Source organism: Montipora foliosa, chromosome 1, assembly GCF_036669935.1.
Source record: "Montipora foliosa isolate CH-2021 chromosome 1, ASM3666993v2, whole genome shotgun sequence".
Taxonomy (NCBI): domain Eukaryota; kingdom Metazoa; phylum Cnidaria; class Anthozoa; order Scleractinia; family Acroporidae; genus Montipora; species Montipora foliosa.
In genome coordinates this window covers 34813496-34825995 of record NC_090869.1, presented here as the reverse complement: position 1 = coordinate 34825995, position 12500 = coordinate 34813496, and the positions used below count along the sequence as shown (strand labels likewise).

At 38.6% G+C, this 12500-nt stretch overlaps 1 protein-coding gene across 1 annotated transcript in view; it reads left to right on the top strand.

Annotated features, from left to right (window-relative positions):
* The window catches only part of LOC137977330 (uncharacterized), a 189015-nt gene that overhangs the window by 29836 nt on the left and 146679 nt on the right, over positions 1-12500 (top strand). Inside the window, exons 5-6 of the mRNA XM_068824565.1 lie at positions 7363-7524; positions 8045-8140. Coding sequence (XP_068680666.1) covers positions 7363-7524; positions 8045-8140 — 258 coding nt within the window. The remainder of the gene's footprint in view (positions 1-7362; positions 7525-8044; positions 8141-12500) is intronic.

The window sequence follows — 12500 nt, the reverse complement described above, 5'->3', positions numbered from 1 at the left end:
TGCTCAGTTGGTTGTAAACATTGGGCCTGCGAAAACCCTGTAGTGCTTGGCTGGATGGCCCACTGCTAGCACCTGACCTAACAAAAATTAATACTGACTTAGCGGCAAGCAGTGAGCTGTCCTTAGAGTTTAGGTGAACTTTGCTGCTACTGAGGCAGGAATTTTCGATTATTGAGTTGTCAATGAGGGTGAAGTTGTTACTTTCCGACAAAGATTTCAAATTTTCATTAGCATCATGCAATTTTGCACTTAAATCTAAATCTTCTCTTTGAGTTAGTGCAGAGAGCGCTATTCTTGAATATGGAAATTTTAACTTCAATGCCTTTGCGAGATCTACAATCTTTTCCGCAAATCTTTGAGCGGAATCTGTTCTAAGGTAATTTGTACCCGCGTGAAAAATTACATGAGCTGCATCACCATTGACATTAATATACATAACCTCTTCGGATATCTGATCTGCTGTTTTCCCCGGTATGTAAATTTACGGACCGGTTTCTTTGAAAGCCTTCTTGGATCTATGTTCTTCTTGATAGAATCTCCAATTATAACTATAGGTCTATTGTAGTCGCTGTTTGATGGACTTGCATTCCTCACTGGGTCATTTGGATCCTGGGGACTCCAGGCTGGCGAGGCAGTCTGATGTGAACTTTGCTCGCGATGATCAGTTCCGGCCTCGCGTTGTCTATCCGTTGTTGCTGATGTTGTGGTGGTTTCTGACAAAGAGTATGTAGATTTTGCTTGCGCACTTGCATCAGTTGAAACTGCAGTTAGCACCTTTTGCTGGCCTGAATCCCTATGAGTTTCCAATTCCTTTGTTAGTAGATGAATGGAGGTAATGAGACTCTTTTGTTCTTCTTTGGCCAATAGAAGTTTGTTAGCGTAGTCTTTGTTCACTTGAAGAAGGTGTTGTTTTTCTTCTCTTTCCAGATCCAAATTAGTTGAAATTTTTTTCGTTCAACTCTCGTTGATGGCAAAGTTCGTTATTAATGTCTGCATCAGGGTGTGAGACAGCGTGTTCAAGTTTGATGACTACTTTGCTTCTCGCTTTCCGGCAAAGGGATCTCGTCGGGTAGTTTGTCGGGAAATTTCTCTTTAGCCAGATCAATCAAATTTAATTTCAACTTCTCTGCGTTCTCTTAACCTTGAATCTGGAGAGTTTTTTCTTTGGTATAAAAGTTGCAGGTGATGTGTCCAGGTTGAAGCACCAAACAAGTTCCCTTATCTTGAGGTTGGAAGTCGCTGCTATCAATTCCTATTTTTGATGATAAAAGGTCGAGTGGATCTTCATTCGTGCCAAGCCATTTAAGCTGTTTCTTTGAAGGATTGTAAATTAGAAGACTAGAAGCGATAGAGACAAAATATGGAGAATAATTGCACAACTACGAGGACCTTGCTAAAACACGTCTTAACTCTTCGCTCATGCCATGGAAACCGGGATAAGCTCCGGCCTGATGGGCCTTCTGGCTCATATGCCGAGGCCTTTTTTTAAGATTGACACGTTGAGCAAACACGGAATGAAAGATCAATATCCTTGCACAGTATTTAGATGGTCATGAAGGGGGAATGGGGAGTGGGAGGGGAGGGGAGGGGTTGTTGGCAGTCCATTTCCCAGTCCAAATTTTTAGAAATCCCGGTCCTTGCTACTTAAATCCCAACCGGAGTTATGAAAGGGAAATATAGATCTTGAGCATCAATGTGCTGTATGAAGCATTTAATAATAAATCTTAAAGTTACTGCTGTCAAACCAACGATGTGAACTCAAACTGGCTTATTTATTGCAAAGAAAATTATGTTGACATAATCATGTGAATTAGAACTTACGTAGCAAACTATGCAACCGCTTACACGTGACCGGAAGTGACCATTACATCCCTCTTTCTCTAAAAAGTGACACTGGCTGGACATTAAATAGCAATAACATTGTACTACTGAGTTGAAAAAAAAACTGCTCACAATAAGTGGAACGAGGTAGCAAATTAATCAAATTATAAAGTGTTCCTGTGACATATTCGTATGAGGCTGAAAGCCTCAATTCAGTTCAAGTTACATGTCCATTTTGAAAGGTGGTTTGACCACTCTCCCACCTCGTGTCACATCATGGTGTCCAGTGCTAAGGGCACGCGTTGCTAGGCCTTCTGGTTCCTGGTTTAGGTTTGTTGGTTGGGTGGTACCAGGGGTTAAACTGGGTGCTTGCTCAGATTCAAAGAGTGGGCTGCCTCCATGGTTGGTCTGGCAAGGTATATTCTTGGTATCATATTTTCTCTGTTGGGCGTGAATTGATGTAACTGATTGTTTCTCATGTCAAAACTGGCATGTTTGAATGGCCTCTGAGGTGTCCGTCTTATTTGTGATCTGTTCCGCCATAGCTTAATACCATTTTCTGTAGACACATTTTAGGATCACAGGGTTCTCTCGGCCTTATTGGTAACCACAGCCGACCTCCACTCATCATTTATCATTTCAACATTTTATTAATTTAAGATACAAATTACAATAATAATCCTGCGCAACCCGCAGTTAGGAGAGCTAATCGAGGGGAGTTGCGCTTTTAAATCAGACGTCATTATCAGTAGCTTAAAAAGTTACACAAAACAAGAGAAATAGAAGAAAAGAGAGATAGAAACAAAGAAAGAAAGAAGTGAGCAATTACAATAAAATAATTACTATACATAACATCAAGTTACAAGTTAGTTGCAATCTAGCGTCCTTGAGTTTTGGACGGTTACTTGGTCACCTTGGATGAGGCTTGGAAGAACATGTGTATGCTGAACATAGTAGAATTTCTGAGATGCTTGCTTTTCGTGGAGCCTATGAATGATTTCATCACTGGTGAAATAATTTTGGACTCTTCAAGGTAGGTTGTCCTGTATCTGTCGCCCTAAGAGCAGCTCTGCATGGGATACTAGGTTGTCGACCTTAGGCAAACAAGAGCCATGTTTGGGTCCGATTTGGATCTCTGTGCCTTCTTTAAGACTTTCTTAACAATCTTGACCTGGCTCTCAATGGATCCATTGCTTTTTGGATAGTTGGTGAACTTGTTACTTGTTTAAATCCATATTCTGCTTAAAAGCGATGATAGTGACCCTGAAATTGAGGTCCATTATCTGATCTCACGATTTTTGGAATGCCTTGTTCACTGAAAATCTGCTTTGTTATGTCAACAACACATTTGCTGCTGCTCTGACCCCATGGAATTTTCCTGACAAACGTGTACTTGTAATAGTAATCGGCAATCAGAAGGTATTCATCGTTGGCAAGGTAAAATAAATCACTTCCTATAGTGTGCCACAGTGTAGGTGGAATTTCCGTTCAGTTGAAATGGCGGCTCTCTTGGTTGGTGGGGCGGGAGTTCTTGGTACACCTTGCAAGATTTGGTCATTTGTTCAATATCCTTGTTGACGTTTTTCCTTAATACTGATGTGCGTGCTCTTAACTTGGTCTTTGCTGTCCCTTGATGACTGACATGAGGCTTGGCTAAGATGACTCCATGCAACACTCTTATGATTATAATCCGGTGACGCCGCATAATTAAACTATCTTCAATTGAGAGTTCCTCTCGATAATTCTAGTAAGGTCGCAAAACTGGAGGCAATTTTTTGATAGTATCAGGCCAACTATTAAAGACAACCTCATTGAGAGCAGCCTGTTCGGGATCTTTAGGCATCGGTTCTTGTATGCTCTGCAGCAAGTACCCATTTGAGAGTTTCCCACTTTCGACATATTAGAATTCAGTCCTTAACAAAAGATACCATCTCAAGGCTCTGGGGAATAAAGTGATGCAAATCACTATATTCATTTTAGCCTCGATATGATGCCCTTTTTTCTCGGACTGAATTTTAATATATCGAAATTAGTCTAGTGTGGGCATACTTCATGTATTTGAATATTCAGATCTGGTATGGGATATTGCCTCAACAGAGGAGAGCCTTGAAAGGGGGTCGGCCACATGCACTGTTTGCCTGGTCGGTAACTGATGGTGATGTTATATGGTTGGAGTCGGAGCAGCAGTCTTGTAGCCTTGAGGTTACTAAGGCTAGGTTTTTCATCTGTATAGACTCTAGCGGCTTGTGTTCTGATTCTGCTACAAAACGTCGGTCAAAGAAGTAGGTGTGGAAACGCTTCCACCCATACACCACAGCAAGGAGTTCTCTTTCTACGTTGGCAATTCATGATTCGGTGTCTGTTAGCGCTTTACTGGCAAAGGTCATTGGTTTCTGGTCCACTGCTATTTCTGCGCTGATGGCGTTTTTGACTGTCAAATGCTTCTTGATGCGCTGGACTCCAGTGAAAGACACTCCTGTCTTTGATAAGTTCTAGTAGGGGTGATAAAAGGAACGCTTTGAGTTCTTGCTTGCTGGTAGAGAATGTCATCTTCTTCAAAGTTGCGATTTTTTTCGGGGTTTGGCTGAATCCCGTTCGCACTACAAATGACAACGTTGAACTTTATTTCTTCTGATTAATCTTGCATTTGTCTAGGTTAAGCTTCAGTCCACTGGATCTACGTCTGTCCATCATCTCGTGCTTGTGTTTACCATGCTCTTCTTCTGACATCCCCTAGACTACGATGTCGTCGGCGATGCCTATTGTGCGGTTACACCCCTCGGAGGTCTGATCAATCTTGGCTTGGGAAACATCCTGGGACATCTTTAAACCAAAGGGCATTTGCTCTGTAACGGCCAAATGGCGAGTTGAATGTGGTTAGGTAGCTTGATTCTAGATCGAGATTAACATTCCAATGGTCACATTTGGCAACCACGATGGAAAAGACTTTTGCAGCGGCCAGCTTTGGTAAAATTTCTTCTGAGGTAGGGTTGACGTGGTGTTCTCTGCAAATTGCTTTATTTAGGTCCTTGGGGTCAAGGCATGTTCTCAGTGGAGCATTGGGTTTCCTGCCGTATTCCAGACTGTTCACCCAGGCAGTTTGCCGCGTCCCAGTTCATCTCTGGGGTTTTGAATCTCGTAGGCATTGTTGTGTTAACCTGATTCACGATAAAGAAAAACAAACGGAGAATTTTCGACGTAGTTCGCTTCAGTCTACGAGGCTTCTGACACCATGTCAAACCAACTCAAACTGATTCATTTATTGCAAAGTGAACAAAGTTGAAAATTACCTTGACAGAATCATGTGAGTTTGAGCTATGCAACCGCGTAGGCGTGACCGGAAGTGACTATTACACTGTCATCATCATCATTACAAAATTGATCAACATTAGTATCCTCGCGATAATCTTCCTCGAAGTCTTCGCCCCCTTTACTAGACCTACCAAAATCTCTAGGCATTGAGAAAAAAAAATAAGTATAGATCTTGAACTTTTAATTAGAGAAGGCTGTAAAATTGCTTTTTATGTTGCACACAACGAACAGTTTTGAGGCTAGAAGGGCTTTTTAAATTGTTTTAGCATTATTGTATGTGAAATATACTTCTCAGTAATGTTTTTGGGATGCATATTTTTGTAAAATTTGATTCTCTGTTATTACTCTTTTCGCACTAATCACTTTTTATCAACATTTTTAGGAAGCGTATTTTTGTAAATTTTAGTCAGAGTTTACAGTATTGTTATTTAGTGTCCCCTATTATTTGGCCGTGCATGGCCAGCTAGTAGAGGATATTGACACTTATATAAAGTTCATCTTCATCTTCCATGCTGTCTATAATGTTATCAATTACCTGTGGGCGCCCTCCTGCACGTTTCTTTGAAGAGTATCGATGAGGCAGAGAAATCTTACTCGTGCTTAGATAAATCGTGACCCCCTCCAAAGTCCAAAAACGGACCCGAATGCTATACTTTCAGTAAAAAGTATTATATACTTCTAAATACCATCATAGAAACTTATCTCTTAACAATCAAGGCCCACAATACATTCAAGAATATTTGCAGCCATACTCCGTTACTGCTCACCATCTACGTTCCTGCGACCAGGGCCTCCTTAAGATCCCCAGAACTAATTTTAAGACCTTTGGGACCATTTCTGTGGAACAAACTGCCGTGTGAAATTCGAAACAGCCAGAGTGTAGTCATTTTTAAGTCGAAGCTTAAGACACATCTGTTCAAGCTGGCTTACAATTTGTTTTAACATTTTAAATAGTTTTAACATTTTAATATTTTTAAAATTTAATCTTTTAATAGTTTTGATATTTTTATATAATATTTTGTAAATCGCTTTAGAATATTTTAATAATTTTAGTGCTTTAGAAATGTTAACTATTATTATTATTATTATTGTAAAGTATCTGTTTACTGGTTTGATTGGAATCAATGTCATTGACAACTTTTAAAAATGTAAACAACTATTCTACGATTGCACTTAACCCTGTCATTGGGCGACGGAATGTGGACTTTGGACTTCGGAATTGAGACTGGGTGTCAACCAAGGTATTGTAACAAAAAAAATAATAATAATAACACTTAAATACTGTGAACTTTAAAGGAAATCGGCTGAAAATCCTTTGAACAAAGTGTAGGCAACCCATAGCCTCTTGTTTTATTCGAAATTAGGCGACATCAAGTGGGGTTAAATTTGCTATTCTCAACGTTGTATGGATTGACAATGTCAGAAAAATGACTGCATGTTTGATGACTGGCAGCACAGTAGACATATTTAAACAAATCGTCTCTTCGCGTTATAAATTTGGTAGTGTCACGACAAATTGAAAGGCAGCTCACTTTTGGTCCCCATCAGTGGCACAGAAATTTGCAGGGCTAACTTTCTTTATCAACTTTTTTTCATGTTTTGTTATTATTTTACTTAATATTCTCCTTGTACTTTTTTAGTTTTTTCGTGATGTTCCTGTTTTCTTCTTCTTCTTCTTCTTCTTCTTCTTCTTCTTCTTCTTCTTCTTCTTCTTCTTCTTCTTTATGTTTTATTTACCTACTTTTTTAGTTACTTCAAGATTCTGATGGAATTACAATGACCATAACGTATATTAATTTAATAATACAATACATACTTAAGTGACCGCTTCCCACAGGGGCTTTTCAAGGCCAATGAAACACAACGAAACGACGGAACAGAACATTAACAACTTTAAAGAATCCGAACTGGCCGGAGGCAAACCAGTTGGCTATTTACAAGTGCAGCTGGGAAGTTGAACCAGGGACTACCAAGATCAACCTAGGGTCTCCGGATCTCAAGGCAAGCGCCCTAACTACTGGGCCACACCACCTCTTAATTTAACTAAACTCCTAAGATGTACTTTAGTCAGGAAAAAAAAATGTGATTCTTCGTACAATTTTTTTTTCGTGGCTTTGTTTGATAGCTGAGTGAGCTAACAACTAACGAAAACATGGAAATGAACTAACTGACGTGATTTGTCACGACATTTTTCGTTTTCCTAATCATTTTAAAAATGTTGAATCTTAGGTAAAAATGAGAGGATTTGTTTTGAAGAAACAAGTGCCTATTACCGTACTCCTGCAGTTTACCACTGGTGTAAAAATACACATGTGGCAAGTTATGTGGAGATGGGAATAGGGTTACGCGGACTAGAGGTTTGTGAAGTGGAGATATTCCAGACAAAGACAAGTAAGTGTTTTTGATTATACACCTTACCTGTTCTTAATCCCCGGTCAAAGATCACATTTTCAACTTTGATGGATGATAACAAATCAAAAAGCAATATAACATCAGCAACCCCATTGAGATGAATATATCGTCACCAAAACCGTTAGGTTTAAATTTATTGCAAAATTGATTGCTTAAGAAAATTTCAGAAAAATGAGAATGCGATGTAGCTTAAAGCTCTAGAATAGGACTATCTGTTTTTGCTTTGAGAACCCAACACAAAAAATAACGTTCATACAAACAATACTTATTCTTATTCAAACATGTATTCCAGGTGCATTAAAATTATGTTACTTTCATTCCCATAAATATTGACGAGATAACAACGTTTTAATAAACTGAGATCTCCAACCTCTGACGAGATCTCAAAAACAGCACCACATGATTTTTTTCTTGTTTTCTTTCTTTTGCACGTCCTGTCTTTATCGATATCCTGCATAATCTAAGTAAGTAACCTGGGTTCTTTTCTTTGGCTCCTAAGTTAATGTTGCTGCAAGGCGCAAAGCAAGAAAATTTATGCAAGTTGGGAATATAGTCGGTATATCAGAGGCTGGAGCGGTCTGTGATCAGAATATGTGTGAGTGAAAATTTAACTATTTCACTTTATATCGTATCTGAACGCTAAACATAATAATACGAAGGAGGAAAGTAAGGGATATCCAATAATCTACGGTGGTGTATCTCGATGAATAATGTGCATAAAATTACTCCATTCTGATTGGCTGATAGCTGTTGTTTTTTTTTTGTAAACACAGTGCTAAAAAGAGTTAATTCAGTGCAATTTACTCACAGAATTCTCGCTTTTGATTGGCCTATAAACAATGGGGTTTTTTAAGAACCAAGCAAACGTGAGCACTGGATGATGCAATTTATGTCGCAATTTTTGCATGATCGCGTGATACGCGTGCGTTGCTTCTGTTTAACTATCTCGAATTTTTTCATGTATATTATTAATAAGTAATCGCATGATTTTTCTCGTGCAGTTTGGAATAAATAAGCACTTATTAATTTTTTCAAAGACTTCAAATAGCAACCACCCTACGTGCTAGTGCAATTTTGTTCGTTTTTGAAAAATGTCTTCTTTCTTATTTATTCCAAATTGCACTCTATTTACAAATTGACATGGCAGCCTTAGTGGATCGATGAGGCGCACGCGCTTGTTTTTGTATACTGTGGAAGCGACTGAATTTTGCGCCGTGTAATTAAGAGAGTACTAAGGCTGTAATGTTTTCACATCATGCCTTTTTCTTAACTGCGATGTTTCTTTTTTTCTAGCTTTTGCAAGCAAAGAGCCAACTAAAAAACGTGCAAATAGTATTACCCTTAAATTTTCTCAAAAATTTAATTATGCCACACGAAAGAGCCAAAGAGACAAAGTTACAGGGAACCTTAAAACAAGTTGAGCAATTATTCAACTGAACACTTTTAACTTAATGAGCCTTCCTTTTAACGGCCGACTACTTTGTTTATCGCAATGGCAATTAATATGATGCCAATTTAACTTCAGAGACATTCACTATTTTGTTTTTCGTTTGCTTCCCCTTTTGTAGGCGCTTTAATAAAAAAAAACAAGCGAGACTATGTTAAATTGTACACACTTTAGCCTGTTTAGCAGGGGGATTGGTAAATTTTAGACGCTTCTTTTCTACCGAGGTTGACTTTCGAGTGATCGGTTAAATGACCGAGCAAAATTCTGCACAGAGCTCAAAAGAGAACTGAAGAGAAGGGAGAGGGGGCGAGGTGAAGGAGTGAGAAACTGCCTGCAATCAACCCCACAAGATTTTCGAAACCCCTATTTCCAATCATGTGCGACGAAATGGGCTTGGTGTCTACTACCAACCAATTGTAGCACGGCTTGGGTAAACATTCACAGGAATACCTTTACCGGTCTTGACTCGAAAGTGTACACAACACTAACATCTCGGAGAATCCCAACTCCTCTTGTTGGTTTTGCATGTAAAGTAAAGCTCAAAACTGACTTTGGAAAGTTTGTTGGAGCAGAAGAAAATTAGACTATTCCAATTTACTTTTTGCTTTATAACGCGAAGTCTCTCGCTGTAATGGCACCCAAGTGAATTTGTTTTTGTCATGGCTTGTCAACATTGCCAGGAATTTCGGGCATGCGCCTAAATGCCTTAGAAGAGAACCATGCAGTGTGAGATTTTCATCCCGGAAAGGTGTACGTTTTGCTGCACTTGTATTACCTTTTCCTTTCCACGTGCTCGGTTATTTACCAAATACCTGTATATGTGTGTATTTCAGTTTTGACAGTAAACAAACTACTCGTTCGAGCCATGGGTCTTTTTTTATACCAGCAAATTTTGCACTCGATGTTGTTGAGTTAAGACGAGCCATTCACAGAAAGAGAAGACGAGAAGGCCGAAATATCTCGCTTTAGCAAAGAAATTGCGTATGTAGAGGCTTAGTCTCGAAGAGAGAATTTAATAGTTGAAGGTATAAGCGAAGTCTCAACTGAGGAAAAGAAACTTGAAGATATAGCTTCAGTGTTGCGAACATTCATGGCATGGACATCCCGATTCTATTGAATTCCAGAGAATACACATATCCCCTTGGCAAGAAAAGTTCCAAAGGCCCAAGACCAATCATTGCGCGATTTCTTTGGTAAAGTGATAAACAAGAAATAGTAAAACGAGGCAGATCTTTTAACGGTGATGACATCCAAATTTATTCGGACCTCCCAGAGTCAATCCAAGATGCTTTATAGGCGACGGCAAATGCCGAGATTGAAAGCAGCAAAGGAAGCAGGTAAGACGGCTTACTTTCACCTAGGCAAACCGGATGTATTCTATATCGACGGCAAGCTGATTCTGGAATGAGACACGACTCTATTTTTTTGTGTGATGCAATGAAAACTGTTATTTCGTTTAAATATTTTGTAGCGATCTTTACATTTTCTTGTGCTGATATGAGAAACTTGAAATTTAGAGTTATGTAGAGTAATCCACTCTCTCCGCGTTGTTCTTTTTTTTTTTTTAATACTGGTATATACAATACATACACATAATTTCTGTAGATATTGACGCAGCTCCAAAAGGAAATTAAAGGAATTCGTATTAGAAATTTGACTTCATTTGTTCTTAACTCATCCTGCATTTTATTTTCCACGAAAAAAAATGCTCTCTCGTTATGATGTATTTTGTTTTTGTATGCAAGTTTCAAATTAATTTCTTTGAACGTAAGGGCATAAGTAACTTTAAAAAAAAGGCGCACGATCTTAACTTGTTGTCCGAGAAGAAAGCAGATGTTATTTTTCTTCAAGAAACACATTCCAAAAAAGAATCAGAAACATGTACAATGGAAAAATAAATGGGGTGGCAACATGCTTTTGTCCCACGGTAGCCCCAATTCTTGTGGAACCGCAATGAGTAATAGTTCCATTGCACAATGCATTTTAGAATTTGAGATCCCGTGGGGCGTTATATTAGCTCCAAGGTACAAGTAGACGATAGAATATGTGTTCTTGTCAATATTTATGCCTCAAACAAAGATAAAGATTCCATCCAGTTTACAGGAAATTGCATGTTATACTTCAATCCGAAAATCTAGATTCTGAAGAGCATATTATTCTTGGTGGAGAATTTAAATGCCCTTTGAATCCTGCGCTTGATAAATGAGGTGGTTTAACGACACCGAGAAATGCAGTAATAGATAGCATTGGATGTCTGCAAAGTGAACTCGAATTAGTGGAAATCAGGAGAATTAAAAATCCTCAAACGCCACCTACCATATTATGCCGGTTAGGTTTTTGGCTGATCTCTCATAATCTTTGTGATTTTGGTAAAATTGAAGAGGTTAAGGGCCCGGGGATGTGGAAAATGATTGTTTGTATTTTAGATGATGAGCAATATTTGGAATCTTTAAGAGAGCTAATATTCCTAAATGCAAATCACAGAGGGGGAAAGGAATTCTCGGATAAGCATCTTGCTGGGATTGGATTAAATATAATATACGGACCCATGTCATCGACTGCTCAAGAGAGAAAGGAAGACAACGAAAAGAGAAAGAAAAATCTCTCCAACAAGAATACGAAGAAGCAACGAGATTGTTCGAAAATGACTCTTAAAATACAAATAGGGCCAGACTAAAGAAAGTTATGGATAAATTGGAACTGTTTCGGGCCCGAAAAGCCATTTCTGAAACTGCAAACCGCTTGTTTTGAAAAACCGATCTTTTAACATGTTTTCAAGCTAACTAAAAGAAACATGTCCGTGAAGTTTGACGACTTAAACCCTGTCCGTTCTTGAGATACAAAGGGAATTGTGGAACCCGAAACAGGCTCGAAAAGTTTCGGGACTTTTGAAAAACAGGCCACTGGAGAAAGAAGCTCTAAATACTTCCTAAATTTAGATAGGAGAAATCGTGAGAAAAAACACATAAGAAAGCTGTGATACCGTAAGTGGTTCAATAACCGCGGACCCATATTGCATAGTTTCGGAACAAAAGTCTTTTTACTCTAATTTATATAAATCCAAAGTATCAAACTCAAGTGCCTCTGAGGAGTTTTTAAGGAGCCTGAATATTCCTCAATTATCTGAGGAACAAAAGCTGTCCTGCAAAGGCCAAATCACATCTGAAGAATGTAGGATGTTCTTGGAAACCTTTCAAAAGAATAAATCACGAGGGAATGATGGAATCTCAATTGAGTTCTGAAACCTGCTGGGATCTTATTTGCGAGCCATTTATGAACTGTGTAAACGAATCTTTCGAAAATGAAGAAATGCCCGACTCCTAAAGGCAAGGTGTCATCACTCTGATAAAAAAAAAAAAGAGAGAAAGATCAAACACTTATAGAAAATTGGAGTCCTATTTCTCTTATTAATGTGGATGCAAAAATTATTTTTAAGTAATAGCATCTAGAATTAAAGATATATCACATTATTCATCATAATCAGACAGGGTATATAAGACATCGCCAC